The sequence below is a fragment of the Elgaria multicarinata genome, chromosome 10 (assembly GCF_023053635.1).
Source record: "Elgaria multicarinata webbii isolate HBS135686 ecotype San Diego chromosome 10, rElgMul1.1.pri, whole genome shotgun sequence".
Taxonomy (NCBI): domain Eukaryota; kingdom Metazoa; phylum Chordata; class Lepidosauria; order Squamata; family Anguidae; genus Elgaria; species Elgaria multicarinata.
The window spans coordinates 65,263,536-65,277,612 of record NC_086180.1 but is presented as its reverse complement, the minus strand read 5'-3'; the positions used below and the strand labels follow the sequence as shown (position 1 = coordinate 65,277,612).

The 14,077-nt window shown below is 37.8% G+C and overlaps 2 protein-coding genes across 2 annotated transcripts in view; one reads left to right on the top strand and one right to left on the bottom strand.

Moving 5' to 3' along the window:
* WWC2 (WW and C2 domain containing 2) overlaps positions 1-9,691 on the top strand; it is a 158,138-nt gene extending 148,447 nt beyond the window's left edge. Inside the window, exons 22-23 of the mRNA XM_063136031.1 lie at positions 2,634-2,761; positions 6,436-9,691. Coding sequence (XP_062992101.1) covers positions 2,634-2,761; positions 6,436-6,502 — 195 coding nt within the window. The 3' untranslated portion in view covers positions 6,503-9,691. The remainder of the gene's footprint in view (positions 1-2,633; positions 2,762-6,435) is intronic.
* A 2,608-nt stretch (positions 9,692-12,299) lies between these two features.
* CLDN22 (claudin 22) lies at positions 12,300-13,154 on the bottom strand. Its single transcript, XM_063135591.1, has one exon. It carries the CDS (start codon positions 13,034-13,036, stop codon positions 12,368-12,370), a length of 669 nt encoding a protein of 222 aa, XP_062991661.1. The 5' UTR covers positions 13,037-13,154; the 3' UTR covers positions 12,300-12,367.
* Positions 13,155-14,077: the final 923 nt, after the last annotated feature.

The window sequence follows — 14,077 nt, the reverse complement described above, 5'->3', positions numbered from 1 at the left end:
CCTGTCACCAAACACAGAGTGGCTTTAGGAAAATTGTCTTTAGATATAAAATGAAGCCAGAGCACTTCTGATTTTTACCAAGAAGCCTTTTAAGTATTCACTTCTATTCTACAATTTAGAAACAATATATTGGTTATTATTTTTTTGTGTTAGATTGTAAACAAGAACTTGACAAGGCTGTTTATAAGATTACTTGGAACAACTAGATGTAGAGAGAAATCATTTTGGGCCAAATCTTCGAAAAACAAAATAGTTAAGGTGATTTCTTTTACTTGAACAGCTTTCTGCTGGTATAGATTCTTACAAGCCTTCAAAGCTCACAGCGCTATCAATGGCCTTTGCAATCTATTCCATGAAATCCAAACTTATATCCTCCGATAAAAGGGATGCACAACTTGTGACCCTTCAGACGTTGTTGGATTTCAACTCTCATCAGCCCTAGTCAGCATAGCTGACTAGGACTGATGAGAGGATGATGGGAGTTGCAGTACAACAACATCTGAAGGGAAACACCTTCCCCATTCCTATTGATATAACAACCAAAACTTGCTTAATTAAGGATTTAACTTTCATTGAAAAAATGGGATAAATCCAACATTACACAAGAAGATTTCCACTTGATACAATGGAAATTTCCCTTCACTTCGTCCCTGTAACCACACCCCCAAATCTGCTCCAGGGGGTATCCCAAGCCTCTGGAGCAGATTTGAGACTGTGGGGGCAGGGACTGGATCCTCACATGGTGTCCATTCCACTAGCAGAAGGACACTGTTGGGATGCAACCCGTTACAGATAAACATAAATTTTGCTGAATTTAGTGGCCATTTTTCATCTACTTAATTGTCACACTGGCCGTGTTCAAACAACTCGCTAAGCCACAGTGGTTAAGGATTTTGAGTTACACTTTATAGCTTACCGTGTCATGTGAACCATTCCTAACCATGGAGGATACCTAACCATTGATTAAACAAGCTCACTAATCACTGGCTGCAAAAGGGTTAGTGGCTTAACCATGCCTTTTAGTGTGTTGTCTGAACAGGCCCACAGAAGAACTTCAGAATAATTCTCTTTGTCCCTATTATCTCTCATGTAAGAAAAAACACACCTTGTGGGTGTTTTATTTTCCCTCCTCCCCACCCCACCCCCTCCTTCCCTTGCATCTTTAAAATCTATTATAACTATTGAAGTTCTGGGTATTTTGTTCTTATACAACTGAGAACAATTTGTACAACTTTGAAGGAACGCCTCCTCCCATATGTACCTGCCCGGACCTTAAGATCATCTACAGGGGCCCTTCTCTGTGAGCCCCTGCCAAAGGGAGTGAGGCAGGTGGCTACTAGGATGAGGGCTTTCTCCGCTGTGGCACCCCGGTTGTGGAATGAGCTCCCCAGAGAGGTCCGCCTGGTGCCTACACTGTACTCCTTTCGTCGCCAGCTGAAGACCTTTTTATTCTCTCATTATTTTAACATTTAATTTTAACTTAAATTTAAATCTTACTGTTTTAACTTTGTATTTTAATCTTATATCAATTTTGCTGCGTGGTTTTATCCTGGTTGTGCTTTTTATATTGTATTTTGTATTTGTGCTTTTAACCTGTTGGTTGTTTTATTATGGTTTTATTTTTTGTGAACCGCCCAGAGAGCTTCGGCTATTGGGCGGTATAAAAATGTAATAAATAAATAAATAAACAAACAAACATGTCAGTTGAAGAGCTAGAATTGTGAACCTATAAGTCTATAAAGTCACAATACTATACTAACATTACTGGGAGTTAATCCCATTGAATTCAGGGGAGCAGTCTTCTGAACAGGCATGCATGGGATTGTGCTGTAATATAATTTTTTAAAAAAAAATTACAGCCAGTGAACTGCTCTAAATCTTCTTCAAAAGCTTGCATGTGTTCTTCACTGCAGTGGCCATGTGGTTACTCCACAGGGCAAAACTATGGAAATACTCTTCCCATTAAAATGCAAACGTCGATAGGCACTTTAGAGCTTTTAGTGTACTAATGAAAAAAAGTTAAGACAGGCACTAAGATAGCAGAATGCTTTATTAACACAACGGGAAGGCTTTTAATAAAACTAATCAACATCACAGGAAGTAGATAAATGAAAGATAATTTAGGTTGTTTGGGATATTAGACACTCTTAATTGCCACAAGGGTTTTCAAACACTGGGCTGAACGTTGTCTGATTATAAAATTCAGGCCATACCTGTTTGTTAACTCATCCTAAAGACAGATTAAATGAGATACTGGGTGTGCAAAAAGTGCTTGGGCATGCAGGGTTCCATGTGGCCTGGCATCTCACTTAAAAGAATGCTTAATCCATCTCCCAGCCACGGGCACATGGTATTTGCATTCCAATAGAGCTTCCTCCTGGGCTACACGTTTCTGGTGTGCATACACTTGGGCATGGATTAAAATCCTTTCAAAGGGCATGACAGGCATCATGGAGCCCTTTTCACGCACCAAGCATTAAACAAGCCCTAAGTTGTTTTAGTTGCTGGGCCAATACATCTCTTTCCTTATTTGAGCTGAAGGCATTTTGCAAGGTGCTCTTTCTCAGCCTCCTTGACTCCTCGATCATATTGTCAATTGCTTCACGTTAGCTGTAATTTTGTTCCCTCACCAGGCTGAACAATCAACGGAGGAAAAGAAGCGGGGTTTAAGTGCGGAAAAATTGATGAGGAAAGCTTCAAAGGATGTGTGTCGGTTGCGAGAGCAGAGTCAGAAAGTGCCGCTCCAGGTGCAGTCATTCAGGTAAAGAGAATTCAGTTCTCTTGGACTTTTATAAAAACACACACACACACAAAACCTGTGACAATTCCTCAATTCGATTTTTTTTCCTTTAAGTGTACATCTTTCTATAGTCAATGCTGTAGGATTTAATACTCAGTAACTAGAAACCAGTGTGTGGCAAATCCTTTAAAAAAATACATTCAGGGTGTGTTTTATAATTTAATAGCTTTGGAGAATTAGAATCAGAAAGGAGGTGAAGCAATTGAACGTAATCACCAATGTAGTCCAGGTCGTAGCAAAAGACATTAACGGTCTGCAGTAAATCCTCACCCCGGTTTCAGCCATTTACAAGACACATTATTTCAAATTGTCTGGAGGAAACAAGTTCAAGATTTGGCTCTGTGATTTCCTTTGACAGAAAGCAAGTAGAGATGTATCAGTAAAAGCTTCCCATCAGAAGATAAGGTTGTTTTTCTAATGTCCCATAAAAATGGAGCCACTGTGATTTTCCTTAAATAGTTGTAGGGCAGGGGCAGGGGTGGAGGCAGGATCACAGCAAATCTGTTCTATGATTGTGAGTAGCCAAGATATTTTATTCAGAATCAGTCTAAAGAACTGTGATTTCTCCCTATACTCTGTACAAATAGTAGATAAGGACACAATCCTATATATGTTTAGACATTAAAAAAAACCCATCCTACATCTTCCAGTATTCTCTAGCTAGTGTGGCTGGCTGGAGAATGCTGGGAGTTCTAGGACTTCTTTCTGTCAAAACTTACATAGGATGGCATCCTAATTTGATCATATCTAGGGTAAACATGAGAGATCTTTTTGATTTGTGTCCAGTTATCAATATGAAAAAGTGTCTTCTTCTACCTAGATTTTAGTTATGGTTACAAAGATAGCTTTGATGAGACAGCTTTCAAGCTAATGTATTCTTGTTTTTGTGTATCAATAATATGCATGAGAGAGATATACTGTAAAACACACATACACACACTTGCATATAAAACAAAATTAGTATTGCTGGAAATTATTTTCCTGGTCACTCTAAGAACCTCAGAAGAGCCATGCTGAATCAAATTAAGGACTGTTTACACAGCAGGCGGCTAGCTGCTGACCAGGAACCCACAAGCAGGACACAGGTGCAACAGCACCCTCCTGTGCATGTTCCGCAGCCATTGGTGTACATAGTCATACTGCCTCTGAGACTGGAGGTAGCAGATAACCATCAGGACCATAAGGGATCAATAATACCCCACAAAAGCTTAAACAGTATGTGGGATCCAATTGACCTCACCGTTTTTAAAACTTAAAAAATATATGCCATTAACATACTTATAACTTAATTATAACAGTTGCACAAGTATAACAGTGCAGCAATCATGAGTTATTAATTACTAGTATCAGCAACAAATCTCATGGATCTTTCACCCGTAACATGCCAATGCACAGAGGAAAGAGGTGACAGAGGCCTTAGCTAGACTTAAGGTTTATCCCGGGGTCGTCCCTGCCTGCTCCCAGGAGATCCTGTGTGTTATTTACTTGAACAGGGATGACCCTGGGATGATCCCGGGATAAACCTTATCCTAGCTAAGGCCTAAGTCACCAGCACACTTGGTGGACCTAAGAGATGCAATAAAAAATATGGAAATAATAAGTTGTCCATTTCAAGGATGGCCTTTTTTTAAAAAAAAAAAACACCTGAAAGTTGTTAGCTCCAATTCTGTACTCTACAGATAAATTTCAGGGGTGTGCATCTCCATCCACTAGAAGAAACTCATCCAGCCAGTTTAATGGAGTCTGGATGAGCATTGTGCCATGGATGTAAATGCACATTCCAGCTCAAACCTGCATCCTATTTGCTTAACAAGTTGAAGCATTTTTTCGCACTTTGTTTTCTCTTGTCTGATTGCGGCGATTAACATTAGGGGCCGTTCAGTGGCTGCCTCTAGTGCATAACTGGAATTATAGGTGAGGCAGGTAAGGTAGAGGGACCCATAATGTAGTCTACAAGTCTCCCCTCATCACAGCCATTCCAGTTTTAGCCCATCATGCCTTCTAAACACCAGCCAAGGGAGCTGTTACATAAGTTAAGGGAGCGGGCTTCTTCTGCGTCCCCTTGCCCCCGGTAAATTGAGCACTGCAACAGGGCCTACAGCAGCAGAAACAAAGAATCCACAGCTTCTCTGTATGGCGCTTCATGGCTGCTTGAGTTAGAGTCCCCACAACCCTTTCAAGAATGTGCTTGGAGCCAGGGTTCCTGGCATTGCCCCTATTATAAAGTTAGTTTTAATGCAGTTAGTGAAGCTTTTCCAATTGGCTGGAAAGTCCCCTCAGCCAATGTACATAGGCTTTAAGGCAGCTGGGGCTTGGCAGGAGATTCAAAATTGTGGCTGAACCAAGTGCATGGCGTAGCAGACAATCAGCTAGTTAAAAAGTGATCCTAAAGAGCAATGTAGAGCTGGAGATGAGACTTCCCTCCTCAGCCAAACACTCAGCTACACAGAAACGTGAAGAGATCCAAGCAGGGGAGCTATGGGAGAAGGGGCTTGGATAGAGATAAGGGGGATGTCTATACGGTTTCTTTACCCTGATCTAAATGTGCAGATTTGCATTTCAGGACACATGATGCAGCCACCCATTCGCCACAGCACTGGGTTTTTAACATGATAATGTGCATATTCGTAGTTACAATTTACCTTGACTTTTGGATCAACATCCGAGTTTGCACTGTATTAGAGTTATGTGTCCCTAAGGGAGTTAAATCGCATTTTGACATGTGAACGTAGCTTTGAGGGCAAGACAAAGTGATTGGCTGATTTCCCGCCTTCCACCTATCACATCTTCCTCTGGTTCCCTCGTGCCCTTTGCAACGCACTGCTTTCCTCCCCTCTCACGTCCTCTTCTGCTGCCTTGTTCCTTTCCCCCGCCCAGAGCTCCGTAGAAAAAATGTATAGCTTTTCCCGTCTATACTCCATAGCATCATATGTGCATATGTGCACATGTGTGCATTAATAACTGCACTACCCCAAAAAAAATCTCAGGAGATAAATCTCGCTGTTGCTGCTGCAGTGTGACGCTCTTTGCCTAGATTCGAATCAACAAAAATCTTTATATTCGGCTTTATATTCAATGAGGCTTTGAGGAGCAATCCCGTTGTCGTATAGATGGGGGCAGGGAGGGCCAAATCAGGCACCGTCCCCTTATAACTGTATAGAATAGTAGGTGGGGGGGAGGCATCACACAAGGTAGGGGGCCTGGAAAACCCTCCCCTCGCGCGGTTCGGGAGGCGGAAAATGTAATAACTTTTAAACGCCTCCCAAAAACATATCTTTTTAAACAAGCCTTCCCTGGACTGTAATTTATCCTGGTTTTATGTGATTTTAAAGTTTTAATCTGGATTTTATGATTTTAGTTGTAAACTGCCCAGAGAGCTTAGGCTGTTCGGCAGTATAAATACGTAATAAATAAATAAATAAATAAATGGCTTCCAATAGTCCATTTATTTTAAAACCTAAGGAATCACCTATACAGAGATTTGTTTGTTTGGATGGAAATGTCACTCTTTCTTCATTCTTTTATCTTCAGTTATGCATGTTGGCATTCACAATGATATTTTGTGCTATAACCATTTCAAATACATTTCCTCTTCCCTCCCCCACCTTTTTTCTTTTCTTTTCTTTTTTTGTAAGGGAGAAGATTGCGTACTTTACAAGAGCAAAGATCAGCATACCGTCTCTGCCAGCTGACGATGTCTAACTGTACAAGGTGTTTTCTACTTGTTCATCTTTTTTTTTTAAGATGACATTTTTGTAGTATAGTTCCACGGTTTTAAAATCTTCTGTTTTACATCCAACTTTAGATATTATTTGTTAAAAACACACAGTACATTATGCTCTGGTATATAATATTGGTTGTTTTTTAAAGGCTAGAAAAAAGCACTCTCCCCTCCTCTACTCTGCCCAAATCTTCCACACCAGAAAACCAAAGTAGAATACTTCCAGAACACTGATGCTAATTTTGTACAGTTTGTATGTATTACAGATGTGCTACTATTTTGTAAAGATGGATCTAAGGAACAGAGGCAGTACCTAGTGTGTATATCCTGTTGAACTGCACTGTGTCGAGAAATATTATGTTCAACAGGAGGTTTTGTTTCACTGCGGTTTTTTCCACAAAAGCAGACTGTGAAGATGGCTCTTAGGCCATGCAATATTTTTGTACAAAGTGTGATTTTTTTTTAGTAGCTAGCAACAAAAGCAAATCCTCTTCCAAAACCGCAAGGCTGCCTCATGCAAACAGGTGCTGTTTAGATTTCTGTCACCTACATTGGAACTTACAACTCTGAACCCATTTTTCCTTTTTATCTTTCTTGGTAAGAAGGAAGAGGCATGGGATACTGAATTGCAGGAGTATAATTTCATGAATGTATTGGACTTTGAGCTGTATTAGGATGTTCAAGTTTCCTTGCAAATCTCTGAAAACCGAGAGAGATAATATGGGCAAGGCTGTAACCCTGCAATGTGTTTAAACTGAAACTACCCAAAGGGCAGCTGTTTTCTAAAACTGGACTCAGGTTCATGCAAAAAGTATTTAAACCTGAGTCATCAAATACTGGAAGGTAAAGCTAACACTTAAAAATAACATTGTAGCCAGTAGCCTGTAGGACTAGTCAAGTTTATAGAGCCCAAACAGACCCGTGCAATTTTCTTACTGGTTCTTAGGAAATTCATTGAACTAAGTACCAATATATATTATTGTTGGTATAGAAATTTCTTCTAAGAAAACCCCATAATATGGAGCACTTAAAATGATGTATTAGTAGGATAAAGATTAAATATACCACATAGGCTGATTCCTAAATTAATCGTGGCACAATAAGGAATAAGCATGATCTAGGTATCTATATAATTAGAAACTTAGCTTGTTTAAACAGGAGTTTCTATTGATAAAAGGTAAAAGACGATATGAATGTGTTTGTCAGAATTAGAATTGGAAACAATTTTCTGTTACTCTTCAAAGCAGTATATATTTGCAAGGGTGCATATATATGTATACTTAGCATGTTCATAGCAGTGGTCAATCTGAGTGTCATCTAGCATCAGTTGGCTGACTAAGTTTGATGTCATCACCATTTGCAGACAAAAATGTCATCATTCTGCCTGCCTTTAGTTTGTCTACTGCTGTGATGTCACAGGAGGAGCTGAGCAGCCCAGAACAAGGCACATGGTTGCTAAGAGGGGCTGGGAAACGTAGCAGTAATAAGCAACATTTACTAAATTAAGGCTGCCCAATTAGGCCTTAGCTAGACCTAAGGTTTATCCTGGGATCATCCCGGGTTCATCCCTGTTCATGTAGATGACACACAGGGGATCCCTGGAGCAAGCAGGGATGACCCCAGGATAAACCTTAGGTCTAGCTAAGGCCTGAGTCAGGTGTAAACTCCACTAAACTCAATAGGACTTTTGAGTATACATTTATAGGCTCAGGCTCTAAGCCCCATAAATACTGCTTACAGACCATGGAATTTCAGATGATGGTGTGCAAGTTGATTGAATAGTTTTAGAGCCCTTTGATGAGCACAAATAAATGACAGTTTCTTCTTATGTATGTCATACATACATACACTATATATGAAATCCACTAAGGAAACAAAAGGGCTTAGGCTGTTTCAATACTGTCCATTTTGCAACACATTGTATATTGACATGTTGTATTTAATTTTCCCAGAATGTAATAGTCTTGCGTAAAGATTAGGAGAACAGAATTACAATATGTTTGTTGCCATCTTTAAAATTACTGGTAAAAAAATGTGCCTTAATTTATGTTTGTAAATCTCCCCAAGGGTTCTCTTATTTTGCAGAGGTCTTTGTAACTATTCAGATTCTTTAAAAAGTCCTTCAAAACTGGAAGTAGTCAGTATCAGTAAACTAACTCTACCTGAGTCTTCATGGATGCCCCCTTTTTGTTTTACCTATGTTTTAGAAGTAATCTAAACACATACATGCCATTCATTCTGCTGAGGTCAATCTCTAAAAACTAAAGTTTCAAAATTATTTAATATAGAAATGAAGGTTGACTGTTTCAGTTTCTCAGTTTGACAATATAATATGTTTGTAGAATGATGTATAGAGTTGTATCTTGTGATTTATTTATTTTCAGTCTTATTTATGTACTGCTTAATATAGTTCAGTTCTGGCCATTTAAAATTAGCGGGTTAAAAATGCTACTGTGAGAAATGTATACAGCTTTCTAGATACTTATCAGGCAAGCTGTTTACACACACACACTGAATTTCAGAAAGAACCAAAAAGGATTCTCTCTGATAAATCATTAATATTAGCAAGAATATTTTTTTCGCTGTTTGCAAATCTTATTCATTTATAACATAAGAGAGATCTACCATGCATTAATACATTCTCTCACGTCCTAAGATCTTAGTAATACCAACTCATTTTTACGAATTCATTTTGAACAGTTCTGGGTTTTTCTATACTAATCTAGTTTATTTACAGTAATGAAGCAACAAGCAGTGATGGAACAATTTTGAAAAACATGGACATGGACAAATATCAATCAAGTTTCATACTATACAAATATTGCATTTATCATAGGATTTACCTTCACAGGCTAGAACAAACAATCTTCATACTCCCATTATCAGTATGTTAGTACATTTCTGTATATCAAATTATTAGTATTACAGGTATAAGACAATAATTATTGTTTAGCCAAATGAATCAAATTTCAACTTTTTACCTTATTGTTACACTTAAGTATAAAATGCTCAGGACTGAACTAAATATTTAATCAGGTTATATTGCAAATGTCTTTCTGTCCTAATATTGTCTGTAAATGTACACACGTACATCACCTAGATTAACTTTCGTCTCTGCACTTTCCATAAGTTTCAGTGATTTGGAAAAAAAATACAGTTTTTTTAACAAAGTTTTCTTGCTCACTAGTGTTCTGATGTGTGTGTTTTTTACTAAATTATTAGCCAAATCATGTCTCTGTGATTTGTGTAAAGGTTTGTAAATACAAAAGACTTAACTTTGTTTGTATAGCAATTAGACCATGTAATATTGGTGGATTAATTGGTCAGCATTCTCATTAATTGTTTAAATTGTATCTGATCAGCTTGGTTCTTTTTAAAATGCCTGATCAGACAATAATATCAGGCAGCATTTGCATGATTCTTTTCTGGTAGCCACAACTGAAAACGGGGATGTAATATCAAAAGTGCACTTGACCCTGAAATCCAGGAAAGCACTATTTCATGTTCATATCCCTCTTCCTTAGTACATAGTTAAACAGAGAAACCTAGAACTAGTTTTGAACACACCTTTTTAAATGGGAGTAAGGGAGATCCTTGCCTGTTTCCAGAATGGGAAACTTTGTTTAGTCCTCTGAATGCTGGCTACCTTTATGAATGGATCGGTCAAAGAGGAACCCTTTGATATATCATTTTTGGCCCTTGGCAGGTAAGCCAGTTGAAACAGGAATTTATTTTGTGACAGACAATGTGATGTTTTGCATTTAGTTTGATTATGTAATACCTCAAAACCTGTGTAAAGAGTAGACATCTTATTTTACAAATCAAATGATCATAGAAACATAGATACCCCCCAAAAGTAACATATGGAGACAATTAAGTATCAGGTTAATTTCCACTCAAAAGTTGAACAAACGTTTAGATATGGCAGAACGTATTTCAATTTTAAAATGTTTTAGTGAATGAAGTATGCATTTTAAGAGTCCATGTATGTGGACATCTCTCTGTCATCCCCATAACGTATATTTGCCCATGACTAATGTCAGTTTCAAGGTGGTGATGGTATCTTGCATTTATGCCATGGACTAATGAATTGAAGAATTATGATGAATGAACAGACTGGGCAGAGAAGCAGGAATCTACTGGAGTAACCAATAAACAGTATATTCTCATATTCCAATCTTTTCAGTAGCCTCTTATCAAATACCACCAATATAAGTATCCTAAGGAAACCAGAACAAGACAAATCTTAATGTCAGACACAATGACATTTTTGTTGCTTTTGTTCTTTTGGTGACCCAACATTAGGCATAGGGGCTAAATTCCCTAAATGTTGACCTCCTCAGACAGAGCTAGAGGAAAAAGATAAACATTCTTACATAACTCTCAGTTTTCTTTTGGAATACTCATGCACATGGGTCCCTTTTTTCATTTCATGAAAAAAAAATGCAGTCAGGCTATTCCAGCCTTGCAAATTATAAACATGTTAACTATAATTTCCTAATAAATATGGTAACTTTTCCATTTGCTATATCAGAAATGTAAAATATTAATTTGAGCATTAATTTTTGAACTTGCTATTAGATAAATACTTTGTTGGGGGTGCAGGGTTGTGCTAGGATTGCCTGTAAACAGCTACTTACATTCCCCCACTGAAATTCTATTTTATTTTTCTGAAGAACAAGTAATTTTTCATATTTGCTGGTTCCATTTAGAAATAGTTTGCATATAGAGAAACACTACCATTCTCCACTGAAATTAAAGCACAAACTTTAATATTTTCTCTCTATACAGGTAACAATATTCAGACCTTTACTTGGTTTGCTCTTAATAGCACAATTCATATATATATATATATATATATATATATATATATATATATATATATACACACTCAGAAGTAATTCCCATTGAATTCAGTGAGGCTTCCTCCAGATAAGTGGGTATAGAATTGCAGCCTTAGAGTCTAGTTTACACAGCAGTTTAATAAAAGACATTATAGATTGCATATTCAAGAGACACAAACAAGATAACTACAGTTGCTTCAACCTGTAAATTAAAAAGGATGGTGCCTTCACAGATTAAAACAAATGCCATACTTCTCAGATTTTAGGAAATATATTTTGATTTTGCATGCTTAAAACTTAAGTATTTGCATATAGAAACACTGATTCTCTACAATAATAATATTTTACATGCATTTTATAAGATGTTTTTTGCTTGCTACTATAGTAGGCAGACACTAGAGCCTCCAGATGAAAAAAGTTAACCTGGCATTTTCCATATGTTGAATTATCGGTTTTTCCATGGGCAAATCTTTATACCAATGTTGGAGGGTACTTGATAGCTGATATTCAAAGTGGGGACTTTTTTTTTTTTGCACTAAGTAGAATTGTTTCTTGTAGCAAAGACCTAAAGCCAGGATACTCCCCGTACTTTTACACTGTTGAAGAAATTGAAGACCAATGGGCCATGGAAATCAATTACTAGTTTTAGTATTGTGTAGTTGTGTAATATGAGGGCTCATATTACATTTTCTGATATCTTATTTGAATTTTGGATATTTTTATTTTGTTTTTACATTCTAGTTGAAGTAGACAAAACTACATGGTAGTGATTTTCTACACAGTCAGGCATCCTAATCTCCTGTTGTGAAGCCAGCATTTTCAGCTTTGTGGTAAGGAGGGTAAAAAGCTGCTGTTGAAATAAAAGGTACAGGAAGAAAGATTTAGAAGCCCAAGTGTAATGAATCGGCTAAGGAACAAAGAGTCCTTTGAATCTTAATTGAAACAAGGTTCTGCTTGGTGTGTTTAAGTGTCTGAAAAGAAAAAGAAGCCTCTCTGTCTCTCTCAGACTCTTAGGCTTTTGGGTCTGTTGTCACTTTCCAAGTGTTGACAGGTATCTTGCACTTCTGCCGCTGAATAATGGACTGAGGATGATTGAGCATCAGTAGAACAGACAGTGCAATTTAGCAGCGAGCCTCCTAAGATGAGACAGAATCCAGCAAACCAGCCTATAAACAGCGCTTCCCCAAAGTCCCACCTGGGAACGATGTCTGGAATATTTTCATCCCAGAATTCCTGCACAATGATGTGAGCAACCCAAGACACTGGAACTATGGCTGTAACTCCAGATATCCAGAAGAATATTCCTCCCAAAAGCAGTAACCTCTTCTTTAGATCCTGCTGTTGTTCACCAATCTTCAAGCAGTCCAATCCAAAACCTGAAAACAGGAGGCCAGAAAGTCCTAATCCATTGGATACGAACATCAGAATCCTAGAAATTTTGAGCTCAGGGGGTAAAGCCAAAAAAGAATCAAATTCTTTGCATTGCATTCCCCCTTCTTCCTGGACTACACAGGCTTGCCAGAGTCCCATTGTCCAGATTTCCAATTCATTCAATTCTAAGTTGAGATTTTTCCACTGAGGTAAATAGGTAGTCAGACAGGATAACACCCATCCCAACAAACAAAATAAAATTCCAGCTAACTGCATCATGGTTCGGTATACCAAAGCCATTCTACAGGATGAAATCGTCTGACTGGAAAGTCTTTTGGCCAACTCTATAAGAATTGCTACCTTATATGGCAGCTGCAGCTCTGATGATCTTTAGCTCTTTGCTGACCTCAATATAAGCGTTGGATATTAACCCTTTCAGAGCTCTGAAATGTGTTTTTGTTCTTCCTGAATATAATGTTTCTTGTAAAGGACGAAGGACTCTGCTTAACCATGAGTTAGGTTTTGTGATAAGGATTTGATCTGTTACCTTCCAATTTGCTTGGTAAAATTATATCCCAATGCCTGATGATTACAAGTCTGAGGGTGAACAAAGAACGCTCTATGACCCCTCACCCTAAAAAAACAACAGAAATCTTTGTGCTTCAATACGGATTAATTAGATTTTAAGTGGTGATAAAAAAAACCCAGCTCTGTCTGCAACAGGACTTCATTGTAATAGCTAAATTTGAGATTTCAGGGTTGCAAATCAAGGCCTTGTAAAGAAAGGTATACTGTTTTCCTATAATCTGTATTATTAGACTTCCTCAATATATGTATATGTACACCCAAAGGCTTATCCTTCATTCTCTCTGTCTTTCATCACTACACGGTAGATTGCAAAAGATCTTTTTAATGTGTTCTATATAAAATTAGTTTTAAATAGGCTTTGTTGTATGTTTGACCCTTTTGGAGTACAATGGAGAAAGAGTGATACAGTACTTTGATCCAGCAGTCAGTTATGGCTACAGTCCTGAATTATCCACCATTGATGACAAGACATTATCATTAAGTTTAAATAGTTAATTTTTATTCATATTTTGTTTGATATCAGAGTATGCTTCACTTGTCACATATATAGTTCTATGACTATTTGGGGACCGATGTCTATAGAGGCTCTGATTACAGCCACATTCCATAGGTTGCATGCATCCTTCTCTGTGCCTGGCACTTGTATAATATGAAGAGTGTAAAGGAGGAATTAGCTATGCAGCCTAGCTTGTACATGTGGAACAGATTCTTTGAATACAATTTGATTTACTTTGGTGAGAAATGTATACAATC